Genomic DNA, 17,956 nt, shown 5'->3' with positions numbered 1-17,956 from the left:
ATATTTTTTGCTTCAAACATCTACAATCTGCATTGTAGTAAAGAATATGTCCAAGTGTTTTGACACCAATAAGCAATAAAGACAGCTGAGAATCATTCTCTGACAAGAGGAGCTGCATAGAAGACTCTGAGAACAGACCAGCTGCCTGGAAGTAGCAGACACCAGCTAGGCTGCCTGGAAGAGGTTTAGACCACAGTCATTTGAAAAGGACATCCTGCAACCTGTTGAATTGCCTGCAGGCTGTGCAGTGTGCTCCATGTTCCCAGCTTTTGTCAGCTGTCACCCCTGTTGGGATGGGACTTGGTGATTTAGCTCTGAGTCATTTCTCCTCCTGTAAGTAACCCCAATAAAACCTGCTGGTTGGACTTTGGTGGTATCCATAATTTGGTCTGCTGTGGACACCCTATCTGGGGTGAGTGTGTGTTTCATCTCCCCAGGATTAGTCTTGTGATACAACAGGTATTATAAACTTAATTAATGAGAAGTGAACTTTATTCTCACCACAGTGGAATAGAGATGGAAGTAAAGGAAGCTAGAGTCAGCAAGATAATGAGGGAGTCATGGAAGTTTTGTGCAGTGTGTTAAATGAATATATTATTCTTTTTTAAAGAGTTATTAATTTTATTTGGTGTGTTTTTTTGCCTGCATATATGTCTGTGTACCAAATAAATGCTTGGTGGTGTTTTTGGAGATCAGAAGAAGGACTCGTTGTCTGGTATCAGAATTACAGATGGTTGTGAACCACTCACTATGAGGGTGCTGGGAACCAAATCCAGATCCTCTGCAAGAGCAGTAACTGGTCTTACCCATTGAGTTACCTCTCCAGCCCCAGGATGTACTATTCTGGAAGTTCATTAGCATGGTAGATTAAAACAATTGTCCTCAACTTTCTACTGCCATAGAATCTTTTATAGACTCAAAAGACATATAGGATTTAAAGCATAGAATGTGCATTTGTTTATACGAAAACTATTGCTTACAGTTATCTAGTTAGGAGGAAGAATGAGGAACAACTGCAACAGGTCCAGATGAGATATGATGAAGGCTGGACCAAGTCACAGGAGTGGTGACAGGAATGATGAGTTATCAAGAGATTTTTGTCACAAACTAAAATGAAGAAATAAGGGAAAGACATGAGTCTAGGTTAACATCCCTTAGTCTTGTTTGGAGAGAGACAGACTTTAGAAGGAAGGATGGGTTTAGTTTGAAAAATGCGGAGTCAAAGGTGCCTTTGGGACATCAAAATAAATAAGTTAGCCAGGAAGCCAAATATGCTCTTCATTTTGATGTTTCACACACATGGTGTCTTGCCCTGATACTCTGCAGACGCTTCAATCTGCGTAACATTTCTCAGTTGAGAGAAGAATATTCTCTATTTGCAGGAAGGGATCCAGAGACAGGAGAAGAAACCAAACTTCACACACTCCAAATCATTTTACATTTTTTAAACTAAAAGAATAGACTTTTATTAAGCGCTGTAAGTTTCTTTCCATCAGCATTAACAGAACAACAGATCAAATTCCATCACAGAACTCCTGAGACATTCTCATTCCTTTCTGAGACATTTTCATTAAGTCCTGCAGTTTCCCCCAAGAAGCATCCACTCAAACTTACATTAATAAACTATGGAGCTTTTGTGGTGAGGTGGGCCAAAAGGCAGGGAACTTGGAATCTGGGAGTGGCAAAGAGAAATACATTATCCATCCACTAAACACACTGTCAAGAGCACAGGAAAAAAAAACAACAACAAAAGAATTTCTTACTTTTGTCAATAACATCATTTATCAGGGAGCACTAAAAAATCACTGACTCTTTGCAGTTAAAGTTTTTTTTTGTTTTTTGTTTTTTTTTTTGTTTTTTGCTTTTTTTTGTTTTTTAATCTAGTACGTTAGTCTAAAAATAGAATAAAATAAAAGGCAGGGGGAAAGTCCCTTCTGGGAAGTAATTAAAATGAATTCATCAGATCTGGTAGGGTTATGAGAGATTAATAAAATCTGAAATATTTAACTTGCTTCATTTACATGAAAATTCACTAGCCATTATTTACTACCAACACAGACAAAAAGGTCATCTATAAAAGTACAGGGACAATGTCAAAAGCTGAAATGGTCACCCCAGCATAGGGGATGTTTAATTTTGCTTTTAACTTAGAAAAGATGATTTTTGTAAAAAGTGACATTTTCTTAGAACATCAAAATATCCTCAGACAATACTGAAGATAATCAGCAATAAAAGGGGAATAGGTGCACTGAGCTATCTGTACCAGCAGACTACATCAATAAGAATAGAGAACATTAAAAAAGAAGCCAAAGTGATGTGAAGGAGAAAAATGAGGACACACAATGGAATAGTGAAAACTCACACCCCCCAAAACCCCAAGAATATTTAGGAAATATGCATCTGAAAGTGAAGAAGTATAATGATTAAACATTTAGTAGAATTAGACTAACTACTTTAAACTGAGGTCTACTTGTACTGTCATTTCAAAGGGTGGGGTGGTTAGAGGCTGAAAGGGTGGCACTGGTACCCACAGGGGCCTTCTAAGGTTTCAAAGGACTGAATCATCATACCCAAAGGGCTACTCTCATTCTTTCTATTATACATAAGCATTTTTGCATCCCCTCCCCCTAATACCTTGTCTGGTTTTTTTTTTTTTTTCCTGTGATGAAAATATTAGGGTAACTTGGCCAACAATGTCAGAAAATCCAGATGGAGAAAAAAAAAAGTGTCCCTAGCCAAAGAAAGTGCCATTTCTTGGGCTTCAATGTACTTGAAGTCCTACCTACATACAAAAAAAATTATGAAAATGAACAGAAGTCTGTCAGGACTGGTCACTTAAAAAAATGTAGGAGTCACAGGTTGACCCAAAGACATTATCAGCAGAAGAACTGCAAGACCTTGGAGATCAGTGGCTGTACAAAACCAGGTTTGGTGTTGCTTTTGTTTTTGCTGTGTCCCTACGAGGTAAAGCAGTCATTTCAGGGGGTTCCAACATGACTTTGTCCAAAGAGCAATCAGTAATAGTCAGAAGTGGATCCTCAAGTGGGTACAGCAAAGTCCTCAATTTGACTTCCAATGAACCTTGGTTTTCCTGGCTTTTAAATTGTGTGTTTTGGGAGATACACTGAGATCTCAGAATATAACCCTTTATAGTTCTTCCTTGTAACTTCCCAAACCTCAAATGATGAATCGAGACAAAATTCAGAGTTGAAAGTAAGCCACTTGCTCTGGCCTGGGCCTTGGCTAGGGGGAAGCAGAGGTTGATGGAAGGAGGAAAAGCAAGTCTTTTGGCAAACTGGAATAATTTCTGTCAAAGCAGCAATTTTATCTCTCACAGTGAATGGCTATAAAATAAATTTGTGTTGTGAGAAGGATGTGAGAGTTAACAATACTGTCACCTGATGGTGTCAGATAGACTCACGTTGCACAGAAACAACAACTGAAGATACTCTACCATTTAACTCCAAGTACTTCCTATTCAATATTTGTTCTTATATCTAACCATTCACTCACTCAGTGATTCTGGTTACCTTTAGAACTCCAAAGAATTCATCCTTTTGTGGTTCAAAAGGTGATTCTAAGCCATCTACATTTTCTATGAATTCCTTCCCTTACTGGATATAAAAGTCCTAACCTTCAAGGTATTGTGAAAGGATGAGAAGGTCCAAGATCAGAAAGGAGACCCAATCAGGGGAGCTCATTTCAAAGAGGAAGTGTTGTATTCTTTTTCTTCTTATATACAGTCAGGTATATAATCTTGCCACCTTTATTAGGTTTATTTAAGAAATGTCTGGATAAGGGACAAGGCATACCTGAGCTCCTGTCCCCAGAAAATTGTGAGTTCTCTTAAACTGGGCTAGACTCAGGTTAAAAACCCCGAGACATTTTAGTTTCTTGAGACAGAATGGGCAGATAGCAAACATAGCCTTCTGGTTGTCTGGAAAAAAATCACCAAGGATCTGTTGTAGGTTAAGATGCATGGTTTTTTTTTCCCCCAAAAGAGAGAACCCTGCTAGGAGTCTAGTCAGTTATATTCTTGTTAGAAATGATATTTCTTGGGCAAGAATATCAAAGTCCAAAAGGAGATGTGTGCGGCTAGAAGCCTCAATTCCTGAATGAAGATACACTACTAGTTTGTTACAAGCCATGTTTCCGTCTCTAGAATTTTGGCTGCCCAAAATGAAGGAAACTGGAAATCAAGGCTTTCTTAAGATTATCTCTAGCAAGGAGGAAGAGCCATTATATCCTGGGCAGGTCTTGGCACCACAGGGACTGAGAATTTTTTATAGAATACCTCTCAAATCCCAGGCCAAGTTCTCTGACATCTTCCTTGCAAAGCAAATGAAAAGATCCTGTAGTCAAAATGTCAATGAATAAATGAAACAATCTAAGCATGTAAAATCAAATTGTCCAATTTTCCTCACATCTCCCCACCCCATCATTCCAATGCTAGTTTTCCCTCCTTAAATTTATGTCAATCAATTCTTGCCTGAAGCCAATTTGATCCTGGAGTTCCACAAGAAATTTCTTCCAAATTGGCTGAAAGCCCTTTCAAATGGTAAAATTACTTCCTATCCCTTTTCAATCTCCAAACCTTCATAAAAAATGTGCAGCTCTTCCCAATCCCACTTCACCCTCCTAGTCTCACCATATGGGATGTGAGGGCTCTGTTCAAAGTGAAGTATTTGTTGTTCTGAACAGGCAATCTCTGGAAAGTATTTTGTGTCTGATTTAGAGTAGCCCATCTTCTCATAATTGTGATAGGCTATGACTTAGCAAGGATTTCAGATTTAAAGTATGGTCTTTTGAAACCCACCATTCCATAGCAGTGGAAGCATTTCTGGGAAATTCAGTAAATCTTCTGGAACTTTACCATGTATGTATGTGTATATATATCTGTATACACACATTTATATATATAAAATATGTATAGATAAATAGATCTGTCTCTTATATAAAGGGTATGTGTATGCATATAGATACACATGTTCATATATACACCCACACACACACCTATACACATGTACACACACATAGAGTCTTTTGAGTCCCTTTTGTACTCAGTTTCTTAACATTGATTCCCACCCTTTTAGAGTGTGGGCAGCAGATAGTGGGTGAACTGCACCATATCTTCTATTTTATAAACAATGCACTGGTTGGGAGGCAGGAAAAATCTGCCCGGTACTACTGACTCACTTGAATCTCCCAGTACAAAGGCCATTGTAGTATTTTTAAGTGTATAAAATAAAAAATTAAATAAAATAATCCGAACCAACACTGTCTACTTCCTTGAAAACATCTACTTATCTGATTGTCAGGCCAGAGCTAGAGGTGGTACAAAAAATCCTAGGGGAGGTAAATTATAGGAAAGAGAAAGGATAGTGACTAGGTATCATGGTTCCATTACCTTAAAGACCAAAACATCAGGAAGCCATAGGCAGCTTACCTTTCAACCCCATATTCATCACTTAAGTTTATAAATGAGTATCACACTGAATACTCAGAAAACCAACACCAGAACTTTCCAATAGGACTTATGTGATAACATCTGCTTTCTCACTGTTACTGCCTCACTAGACTTCCAGGAGATAGAAGGAACATTTTGGTGCTGTGTATTTGAGAGTCTGAGTTTAGACTTGCTGCTATTCATCTTTAACAAGAAATCTCCCAGGTTCTAAGTCTGGAGCCAGAGAAAATAGGGAAGAAAAAACGAATGCAATAAATACCTATCCCCTTACACTCCTGGATAAATCTAGGGGAAATATTTATGTCCTCCTCTAACTTGGGCCTAGAATCAGAAAAGTATAGTTTTCTCCTCTCCCTGACAAATGAAGCTATCTTCAGCTTGTCACTCCTCTTTCTGTTGGGCCACAGTTTCTAGCTCTTGCTCTTGCACATGGTTCTTCTCTCCATCCTTCTCGGGGAGGCAGTGGTCATCATTATTACACACGTCACTGTCTCTGGATAAGGCACATTGTGATGGAGCTGGAAGATCGCTCTTCTCTTCCACAATCAATGTGCTATTGTTTCCATTCACCTGTGAGCGGGCCCGACTTTGATGGAGCTCCGTGGATTTAGAAATCCCATCTGATGAAGAGCCCTGTCAAAAACAAGAGGTACTTGGTGGAAATGGTAATCCCAAACTGCCTGGGCTTCCCTAATCATGTTCACAAGGTAGTCTAAAGAAATTCTTTAGAAATGGCAGAAAGGCTAAAGGTCCAACATTTTGATAGTGTCCTAACAAGTGCAATCCAACAGCAATGATGATACAATGATGACACAACTACCACTCACATTGCCTTAAAACATATTTTTCTAATACTTACAGTGACTAAAATAGTATATATTATCATGGCCCATTTACTGATGAGGAAGCTGAGGAACAGGAAAGTTAAAACAACTTCCTTAAGATAGAGTAGAACAGCTGGGAATGTATTTTACGTGGTTCAGCCTCTATATGCTCAACTCTTAGACAACACTGACTAAATACTGATAATCAGAAGAGCAAATTACAAAGAAATGGGGAAAAACAATGGGGAGAAAATCAGAAGATCTACAGCAATATCTCACAATTTTATAATTGTACTATTTGTTATAAATAACTGATTTTTAACTAATGCTAAATTATTTACAGATATCACCTTGTTTAATCCTCATAGTCCTGTAAATTTCTCACTTTTTAAAAAATTATTTATTTTTATTTTATGTGGACATTGTCTGTGTGAAGGTGTCAGATCTTGGAGTTACAGACAGGTGTGAGCTGCCATGTGGGTGCTGGGAATTGAACCTGGGTCCTCTGGTACCCAAGTACTCTTTACCTACTGAGCCATCTCTCCAGCCCTGTTAACTTTCTCATTTTACAAATCAGGTAAATATAGAAAAACTTGCCTAAGATTACAGAATTGAAAGGGCAGAACTGGGTGCAAAACTAAATCACCTAGCTCCAAAGTCTGTACAACACTGTTTGATCATAGACCCTATGGATGCCCCTTCCTCCCCCTGAAAATTGGGCCACACCCCTGCAGCTCTTTTGTGGAATACAGCTGAGAAAGCATGCTGCACTGTGGCCTTGAGGCTCCTCCCCTGGCACCTGGATCATAAGTTCATGATCCTATCTGTAGGCCAGTCCAGGTTAGATCACTTGGTATGAAAGAAATTTGCCTAGACTCTTAAAAACACTCTAAGAATCAGAAACCACTTTTGTTTTCCTTCCCCCTTTTTAAGGATCTATTATGGCTGCCTTTGGCCAGGATGGTATGTCTCCTAATAAAGCTCATCTTTGGACCCGAAGTCCCATTCTCTCTTCCAGGGCCCTATAAAGCTCCTTTCCATGAACCTGCCATTTCTCTTTTTAAGTTACAACATACAGGAGCTACCAGGAAGTGTTGCCTAAGAACCTGAAAATACAGTGGAATTAGTAAAAATCTACCCAATGGTTAGAACTTGTCATCTGATGGATTCAACAAAGAAATAATAGTACTATAAATAAGCAACACGTATTTGAAAACATATAACACCCAAGGCCCTAGGAATAAACTTAGGAAGATAGAACTAGTGTATGAGCATTATATAAGCTGGAACGATTAGTTACTAAAGGAATTATGAACAGAATTATTGTGGAATATTACTTCAACTATGTAAAGATGTGTTGCATTTATGTTGTGCAATATTACTTTAACTATGTAAGTATAGGTTGCTTTTGTTTATGCTGCATTTGTTTAACTATGTAAAATACGTTGCACTTGTTTTACCTTGCCTGTCTAAGGGACATGATTGTTTTAATAAAAAGCTGAACGGTCAATATCTAGGCAGTAGAAGGGTAGGCAAGGATGACAGGTAGGGAGAATAAGTGGGAGGAGGAATTTGGGCTAGGGGAGAGAGAGAACAAGGGAGAAAGAGAGGGAGATACCTGGGGCCAGCCTGCCTGCCAGAAGCCAGCTAGCCAGACATGGAGGAATCAGGAAAATGGGACATACAGAACAAAAGAAAGGTAAAAAGCCCTGAGGCAAATGAAGACAAACAGGTTAAATTAAGTTATAAGAACTAGCTAGAAATGAGCATACGCTAAGGCCAAGCATTCATAAATAATAATGCCTCCGTGTCATGACTTGGGGGCTGGCAGTCCGAGAAAGCCTGCTACACAGAACTAAAGTGAAAAGGGAAATCAGCAAGGCTGTCAAGATAGCCAATAGCAGTTGTGTCCAAGGAAGGTGAGTTAGGTAATAAAGTTAATGTAAGCATTTCCATGGCCAGGTTATCTCTAGAGAAGATAATAGTGGCTGAAACACTCTGAGCTAGAGGATCCCCTAACACCCTTGTTTTCTCTCACTCTCCTCACCCACAAAATAGAACGGTGTGTGCCTCACATGTTCCTACAACAATTTAATGAGCTCCTTTATGTAGAGCATTTAGATTATATGCCTGGCATGCTCAAGACTCAATAAATGGGCTACATAGCAAGAGCCTATTTCACACATCTAGCCTCTGTCCCCCAAACCAAACAAAAGGAGAACTAAATAAATAGTAACTAAACGCTGTTTCTGTTTCTCACACCCAAACAAATTACTGATGACATGACTTGCCATTAGAAAAAGCAAGTGCATGTGCACTTGAATCAGCAAAACTTGGCCTGGTTGAGATTCTGGCTTCAGCCATCAGAATTGCTCTGATGCATTGGAATCCATACAACATAGGACTTTAGAGTCAGCTGGCTCAGGCTGGAATGTCAGCTCTGAGAACTGACTTGATTGATGCACTGAGGTGAGAAACTATAATTTCTCTGAGCCTCTGAAAGTGGGAAGTAGTAAATAGCCCACAAGGTATTCATGTGGTCTTAATGACCTCATGCAGTAAATGAGAATGGCAAAGAGTACGTGTGCAATGTGTCATCTTATGTAGTTCTTATCATAACTTAGCACTTAGCTCTCATTCATTTGCCGCTCACTCCAGATATATCCACGTGGCTATTTCTGTGATACTGTTAGTATAAGTCAATTACAGAGTAGTCTATCCTTTACATACTAAAAATAGCAGGTTTTCCATGCTACATGCTACTACTTTTAGGCAACTTCTTGGGTGACTAGTTTTCCTTCTACATGAAATAAATATTTTCTCTCTTATTGACCAGTTTCTGGAGGAAGTGAGAAACTTTAGAAGATTCTCAAAGTTATAGTTCTTTAGGTTTGGAGTGCATTATAGAATGCTTTGTGTGTAGGAGAGGGGTTAAAATTCTAGTTTGATTTTTGGTTCAAAATAACACCAAACCAAACATTAGATAGTTGGATTTATTTATTTATGGATTTTATTGCAAGATAGGTTAACACTGTCTATCCTGGAACTCACTCTGTATATTAGGCTGGCCCTAAACTTAGAGATTTACCTGCCTCTGCCTCCCAAGTTCTGGGATTAAAGGTATGTGGCACTATTCCTGGCTAATTGTTGGATTTATTATTGATACAGTGAACAGATTTATATGCATATAGATGCATATAATATGCATATGCACATTAATATCTGATGACAACCTGGTATGGTGGCATAGGCCTTTAATACCAGCACTTGAGAGGCAGAGGCAGGTGGATCTCTGTGAGGCCAGCCTCGTCTACATAAAAAGTTCTAGGCCAGCTAAGGTTATATAATGAGACTATTCTGTTTCAAAGACAGAGAGAGATAGAAAAAGAGAGGAGAGGCGAAAAGTAGAAAGTGACAAAGAAAGACAACTGATATTTACCTCTGACCTCCACATATGTATTTACTATGCATTCATACCTGGCTCACATGTGCACATACACATACAAGTGGAAGCTGGTAGTGTATCTCAGTGATTGAGTATTTGCCTAGAATGTGTAAAATCTCTAGGTTCAATCTTTAGGAACAGACACATACAGGCACAGAGATGTATTTATTACACACACACACACACACACACACACACACACACACACACACACACACAGTAGAACAGTAATGATTCCATCTCTGATAAGGCCAAAGTCAAATTTTCTAAGCATCTCTATTGGGCCCTCAAAGCTCAGATAGGCTGCAGACAACCTAGCTGTCAGTGTTACTCTGGTCCCTTCTGGCTGTATGCAGCACATACTATACTAGATCTGGGTCTTCACGACATTGTACCACGTTTCTACTATGTGGCCTTTCATTCAGAAAAAAAAAAAAAAAGGAAGAGCCTCTGCAGCCTTGTGGGAACAATTTAGGGTGACAAAGGCTTACTGAGAAGTGGGCACTGAAATCAAATGGCTGAAAATGACATGAAAACTCCCACTGGGCAGCCTAACTTTCCATGCCCAACACAATCTCTTTTAATTTAACCAGAAGGGGCAAAAGATGTCAAACAAGCTTGCTACTCAAAAGAGATACTTACTTGTTGTTTATTTCCTTTTTTGTGACCTTTGGGTCCTCTACCAGCCTGTTCTTTTCCATGCCTTTAGCAAGAGGGAGAAAAGTTATCATGAGAACACACAAAGCCCAAATCCCTTCTTTACTTGGTGAACTACTTATCTCAAGGAAGCAGTTTAGTCTTGTAAATTTAGATGACCCTTAGCACCGCTACTGCAAACCTCTATTCCTATCATGTCTATGATCCACTGAATTGTTTTGTGTTCCTTGTCTGCTAGCGCAAAAATTCTTTTTATTGAGTAGGGCATTTGTTACACATCTGATGAACTGGAGTTACAGCTGATTTCAAGTATGGGAAGTTGATTCACACCCTCTTACCTTAACAGAAGGATTCAAGATCTGGGCATTTTCCTAATGGTACCTTGATTGACCCTAGCTCATATCAATCCATTCAAGTACATACCCCTTTCCTGGCCCACCGACAGAAACCACTTGCATGCCAAAGGATCCTCGACTTCTAGAAGATCTGCTGCCAGCCCACTGGCCTACCACCATCCCAGCAATTTCCAGTTTTCCTCCTTGGGGTGGGATTGGATGGAGACCTGGGAATTAAAGAACAGCAGTGATGAAGGGCAAATGCAAGATAGGGCAAGAGGTAGAACAAAAATACTATATGATCTACCTATTCTTATCCCCATTTCTCTCGGATAAGGTTGTGATAATAAGGGAAGTAAGTACAGAGAAGGGGATTAAAGAGCTCTCTCTTATCCACTTTAGTAACCGGTATATAAGGGATTCATCTTTATTTCAACTGTATAGCTTGCCACTTAATAGAAATTTGTTTAGCAAAATGTTTTTGCTTGCCCCAGATACATTTCTCCATTTTTAAAAAATTTAGAATTTCCATAATGCTTATGTGTTTTGTTAAAACCCAGCCCATTCCTTTCCACTGTAAATCACCATTTATCCTTCTCGCCACTTCACCTTCTTTTCTTTTTATTTTAAAGAACCCACTCAATCCACTTAGTGCTCCTAGTATGTACATTAATGTAGGGCCATCCACTGGAGCATTGGTAGACTTTTGATGGGCTACATCCCTGAAGAAAACTGACTCTTGCTCCTCCAGTAGCTATTGATTGCTAATAGTTCCTTAGCTGGATGGACTTCATGGCCCTTTCCTCAGTCCATGCTGGGATTTTTGCTTAGCTTGATCCTGTGGAGGTCATGTGCAAGCAATCATAGCCACTATGAGTTCATGTGTGCAATGGCTCTGTCATTCCCAGAAAACAATATTTTACAGCAGTCACCTACTACCTCTGGCTCTTACAATGTTTCTATTCCCTCTTCAGCAATGACCCCTAAGACTTGGTGTGGGGCAGCATAATATAAATGTCCCATTTAGGGCTGAGAACTGGACATTATCTTACTCTTTTACATTGACCAGTTGTGAGTCTCTGTATTAATTTCTATCTACTGCAAATAAAGGCTTCTCTGATGAGGGTTGGCAGATGTATTAACCTATGGGTGTAAAGATAAGTACTTAGGGAGCAGCTTAATATATGTCCATTTGGAAGAATAATAGTGGAAAGTAAATCCAATCAGAAAGTAGTTGGTTACTCCTACAATATTCATGCCACTATTATATTAGTGGGCACATCTTGCCAAGCCAGTCATTATTTTGGCTTATAAGCTTACAGGGTTCATAGCTGGGTAAGAGTGCTGACTACTTTGCTCCCCTAGTTGTGTGCATAGCAACTTCCAGCACTATGAGGATAGCTAGCTAGTAGGGATGAAGCTTTCAATTAGGTGTCGGCTTAATTTCTCTGCATTCTATGACTCAAGTATGTGATGGTATGCTGAATAAAATGGTCTTACCACCAAGTTCTGGAGAGTAACCAAAATCGACAACAATATCTTGCAGTTTTTGGGACTCCAGGGGACCCCACTGACTAACAACATGTAATGAAATAACCCAAGTCTGGCAACGCCCCTTTTGTTTGATAGTCTATGGTATAGGAGAGAGCATTATTCCCCAATTATCAGGTAACTCCACTTAAACTCTTTTTATACATGTATATATTTTTAGGAAACATCTACTGTAGTAGGTTTCCATATGGCTTTGTCAGTGGCTTTAGTATCAGTTATCCTTCCCCATATCTTCTCTTCTCCTCTGCCCTCAAATAGAAAATGAATTATTAAAATGTAGTTATTGGAAAATTGTAGGTCAAACCCACTTTCCATACAAATATGCCTCATTATACAACATAAAATTATCCAGATGAGCAGACTATGTGGAAAAAAATGAAATAAATATATAATTAAAAAGTTAAGACTTGATCATTATCATGGTGCATACCCCTAATCACAGCACACAGGAGATAGAGGCAGGAAGTTGGCAGCAAGCTAATGCTGGTCTGCTTAGAACAGTGTGGCAGTTTGAATATGAAATATGCCCCACAGGTTCCTGTTTCAACAATTGGTCCCCATCTGGCAGTGCTTTTGGGAGGTTGTGGGGCCTTTAGGAGGTTGACCTTAGCTGGGGGATGTAGGTTACTGGAGGGGTGGGCTTTGAGGGTTGTAACTGATGCCATATCTGATCTCAGTTCTCTGCTTCCAAGGATCAACAAACATAAAGAAAACAAACCACTGATAAGCTCCAGTCCACATGCTTTCCTTACCATGATATATAGTATTTCCTTATAAGTTAAAATTTATCTGTCCTATTAGGTATTTGGTCACAGCCACAAGGAAAGCAATAAAAACTAACCATAACAGTTGTAAAAAAGAAAAAAAACAAGAAAAATTCCAGACAAGATGATTATGATTATCTCCTGAAGACAGGAAATTGCAATTGTGTGTGAGTTCATGAGCACAGTGGAGTTTCATAATGTAGCAAGAAAGTTCTAGCTGGGTATGGTGACATATGCCTGTAATCCCAGCACTTAGAAATTAAAGGCAACAGGAATTCAAGGTTACCCAGGCTACATGACACTGTGTCAAAAATAAATGGTAAAAATAACAATGAATTTGGAATTCTGGTAGGGTATTTTAACACATGCAAAGAAACCAAAGGTTAAGAACACTCTACATTTAACCCCTTGGTGTAGTTTCATTTCTGTTGCTGTGATAAATCGCCCTGAAAAAAGCTACTTGTGGGAGAAAGTACATTTTAACTCACAGTTCTATCATAGCAGAGAAATCAACTTTTAAACAGATAGTCACATCACATCCACAGTCAAGAGAAGACTTAGCACGCCGGGAGTTTACTCTTATGCAGTCCAGGGAAAGGTGCTGCCCAACTTCAGGCTGGGTCTTCTCCAGACCAATTACAGCAACCAAGACAATTATCCACAGACATGTCCACAGGTAAACCTAATCTAGACAGTTCCACATTAAGACTTCTTTCCCTGTAGATTCCTGGTTGTATCAGGTGGACAGTTCAAATTAACTATCATATTCCAGGCAGTGGTGTCCCATGCCTTTAATCCCAGAACTCAGGGGGCAGAGGCATAGATTTCTGTGAGTCCTAGGCCAGCCTTTTCTACAAAGTGAGTTCCAGGACAGTCAGGACTGTTACAGAGAAACGTTATCTTGAAAAACCAAAGAATCAAAACATACAAAAACAACCCTCCAAAAACCATCACAACCTTTGTATGAAAATGAGATCCTAAGGGTTTACTACTTTTTTTTCTTTTTCTTTTTTTTCTTTTTTTTTTGGAGACAGGATTTCTCTATGTAGCATGTAGCTCTAGACGTTCTGGAACTCACACTGTAGACTAGGCTGGCCTTGAACTCAGAGATCTACCTGCCTCTGCCTCTGCCTCTCAAGTGCTACAGTTAAAAGCCGAACCACCACCATCCAGCTTCACCTGGTGATTTTATCATGTCCTTTCAGAAAGGCAGGAGGCTTCTATGGTCCATCAGTAGTTTAGGCAATGGTGAGAATGTCCCAAGAACTTGGCCTTAGTCAAGGTATAATCACACAATACAGCCAACACACACACAAAAAAAAATCAGAGATCAGTTACGTCAGCTTAAAGGGACAGAATGGTTGATTCCTTGGCCTGCATTCCATACTGCTCATGTAAGCTCACCCTTGAGTTAAATACAACTGCTGAGTTTTGTGATCCAAAAGGACTAAGTTCAATTTCCAGCTTTACTGTTTTTAAACAGAAGTACAACACACAATACACATGTTCAACAGCAAAAATACACTCACCTTATGACAGATTCTTGCTATTTCATGTTAAAATAACCCTGTTGAATTATCCTGATTCAGAGCTGGGGATGCATGTAGCTCAGAGATAGAATGCCTGCCTAGAATGTTTAAAGTTATGGGTTTGATCCCAACTACCACACACACACACACACACACACACACACACACACACACACACACAAACATACACACACAATTGTGTTTCACCAGAAGCAAGTTGTTTAATATATCAAGAGTTCAGCTGCCTGAAAGCATGCATGTTTATTCCTTATTAGACAGAAGCTTGGAAGTCACCATAATTTATATATGCATGTATGTACTTGTTTTCTCTACTAACATGTAATTTTTGGGGGTGTGTGGATGATGAAATTTCTTTTCGTGCTTTTGGATCTGAAGGTAGGCAATGCCTACCTAGAGTAAATACAGCTACATCAAGCTGGCATGTACTTCAGTGCTTTGTCCCAAAAATACCTTCCTGTGACTGGATGAGCAACTGGAAGGAATGGATGAGCAACTAACAACAACCATGAAGATCCAGTTTATATGAATTATAAGTATCAAAACAATGAAATGACAAATGACTCTTGGCTTTGCATCTGTCCAGACTGCATGAGTTTGGATAATACGAATCAAATCACTGAGAATCAATGACTACTATTGAAAATAGTCTTGGATTTCAATGGATTTTCTCACCCAGGATACATTATTACTTCATTTCAAACTATTATACCACAGCATAGAATTGAAACAAGGTAAGATACACATTAGACTGCTGAGTCTATAACTAGCTGTGAACTGGATGGTTTATTATGAAATAAGTTAGATGGCACTTCATCCTTAAGTACTAACCTGCAAATCCCCGACTCCTTGCTTGAGGGGGAGGTGGAAATGAGCCCATGGCTCTGGAATAAAGAGAAACAGGGTAGAGAGAGGGTACCATGGGAGGCACAAATGTAGGTGATGGAAGTAGGGCAGAAGGTGGTGGATGATTCATGTTGACGCCTTCAAGGATACTCTGCCTCATCTTCTCCACTTTGTTTGCCAGGTCAGCCTTCAAATGAGAAAGAGAAATGCTATTGTTGAGAATTTGCCCTGAGTATCACACATAGTATTGAACACTCTAGGCACATTCTCATGATTCTCCTCCCATTGTGGGAACTGAGCCCAGAGGGAAATGCTTCTAGACTCCTCTGGAAACCTGTTTGGCATCAAAGTTCCCACACTTCACAAGAAACCTACAATACCAGATTAGTTCTGATCAGCAGCTTGTGAGGAACACTATCTATGGGGATGACAAATAGAATAAGAACACCAGGAAATGGTTGACTGCATGGCCAACAATTATCTAGGTTATTCTTTTAAGGGGGGAGTAACAAAAATCAGGTAACAGAGAAAAGAAAAAAAAAACATATACCCACAGAGCCTTTTAACATTGGAGGCCCTTAGCTCTGACGAAGGTATGAATTGTGGAATATTAATTTAAGATGTATTACATTCATTTATGCTGTGGAATATTTGTTAAATGATGCAAAGATGTGTTGCATCTTTTTATGTTGCATTTGTTTAACTCTGTGAAGCTGTGTTAGTTTGCTGTCTAAAACCTGATCGGCTTAATAAAGAGCAGAATAAAGATTGTTTTAATAAAGAGAAAGGCAGGAGACAGATAGGCAGGGCTGCCAGGCAGTGAGAATAAACAGGAGGAGAAATCTAGAGAAATGAGGATCAGAAAAGAGAAGGAAAAAGGGTCAATGACCCAGCCATACAGCCAGCCACAGAGTAAAAAGGAAAGAAAAAATATATATAGAATAAAGAAAAGTAAAAAATCCAGAGGCAAAATGAGAAACGTGGTAATTTAAGTTAGAAAAGCTGGCTAGAAACAAGCCAAGCTAAGGCTGGGAATTCATAAGTAAGAATAAGAATCCATGTGTATTTATTTGGGAGCTGCGTGGCAGGCCCCCAAAAGTGTAAAAAACAAACAACTACAGGCATGAGCATATACCTAGTCCCAGAGGTTTCTAAACTTCTGGAAAATGTAGGAAGGTAAATAAATACCTTAGGCTTTGTGGCCCACACTCTGTCTGTCACAACTACTCTTCTGTCGAAGCTGCATAAAGGAATAAATGTGGCCATGTCCTAATAAAATGCTATTTATAAAGGACAGGGGGCAGAACAGGAGTAGTTTGCTGACTCTGCTCTAGTCACTCAGCTTACACACCACTAACTAGATAAAATATTGAGTAAGACTTCCTTTCCCTTTCCTTTTTTCTACCTTTCCCAAGATTATAATGTAAAATGTACTCTACCATCTACTTCCTGCTCTCTTCTATTTCTAACCTCCTCCCCTCAAAAAACATCACTTAGAAAAGTGACTTTCAGCGTTTGTAAATAAGAGAAAACAAAATTCCAATAGTTCCAGGAAGAGCATATAGTATATGTGGAAATTCTGTGGAGAGGAAATATTCTCCGTAAGAAAAAAAGTCATAAAAAATTGAAGCTTGGAGATAAACATGACTTTCTATTGCATGTTTTTATAATAGACATGTATTAGATTATAGGCTTTGGGGACCATGTTGATTAAATTTAGCTTGCTTCAGACACATTGTCTCATTTCTGTTCTCTGCTACCCAAATGTTTTAGCTCCTCCCCCACCTCCACATGCCTATTGATTTGTCCCTTGAGAGATCAGGGGTATGTACTGTACCTGGCCATCACAGAGTTCAACCAGGGACACTCGCTCTCGGCCTGCTTTTATGAGCTTGCTCTGGAACAGCTTGCCATCAAAGTAAATCCAGGGGCAGCAGTGCTCCCAAGGGACTGGCTGGCCACAGGCATCATTAGCAAACAGAGCTGTGTCGACCCCACTCATGAATAGGGCAGCAAGCTGAATCCCTCGAGCATCCAGTTTCTCAATCTGAAACCATCACAGAGAAAAAAAAATTAAGAAATGAAAAACTGTAAGTCTAAAACAATCTAAAATCAATGAGCTCATTTAGTTAAAATGCAGATGCCCTAAAAATATTGTATAAAATTATCTTCAGGCTATGATTATAAGATATATACAAAACATAAATGAACATCACAGTTAAAGATTTGGGTCTTATCCTAAGCTATCTCATTGTGCATATGCAAATATAAAAAGTCTAAAAAAAATCTCAAATTTGAAATATGTCTGGTCATGTCTGTGCATTTCAGATAAGGGAAAGGTACCTAACCTAGATTGTCATTGGTAACATTATTATTACTATTATTATTGCTGCTATTGTTTATTTATTATAATATCATGTTGACACTTCCAGCTAAATTAGAACTTGTTGGGCTGGCAGGATGGTTCAGTGGTTAAAGCACTTGCTGCCAAGACTGAGTTTGAGCCCCAAGCCCGACATG

At 39.2% G+C, this 17,956-nt stretch overlaps 1 protein-coding gene across 1 annotated transcript in view; it reads right to left on the bottom strand.

The window, feature by feature from the left end:
• Positions 1 to 1,430: 1,430 nt before the first annotated feature.
• The window catches only part of Fam120c (family with sequence similarity 120C), a 60,760-nt gene continuing 44,234 nt past the window's right edge, over positions 1,431 to 17,956 (bottom strand). The window contains exons 9-13 of the mRNA XM_051178671.1: positions 17,274 to 17,483; positions 15,422 to 15,623; positions 10,817 to 10,955; positions 10,379 to 10,439; positions 1,431 to 6,100 (exon numbers count right to left, since the gene is read on the bottom strand). Coding sequence (XP_051034628.1) covers positions 5,849 to 6,100; positions 10,379 to 10,439; positions 10,817 to 10,955; positions 15,422 to 15,623; positions 17,274 to 17,483 — 864 coding nt within the window. The 3' untranslated portion in view covers positions 1,431 to 5,848. The remainder of the gene's footprint in view (positions 6,101 to 10,378; positions 10,440 to 10,816; positions 10,956 to 15,421; positions 15,624 to 17,273; positions 17,484 to 17,956) is intronic.

The sequence above is a fragment of the Phodopus roborovskii genome, unplaced genomic scaffold (assembly GCF_943737965.1).
Source record: "Phodopus roborovskii unplaced genomic scaffold, PHOROB, whole genome shotgun sequence".
Lineage (NCBI taxonomy): Eukaryota > Metazoa > Chordata > Mammalia > Rodentia > Cricetidae > Phodopus > Phodopus roborovskii.
This window is presented reverse-complemented; position numbering and strand designations above follow the sequence as displayed.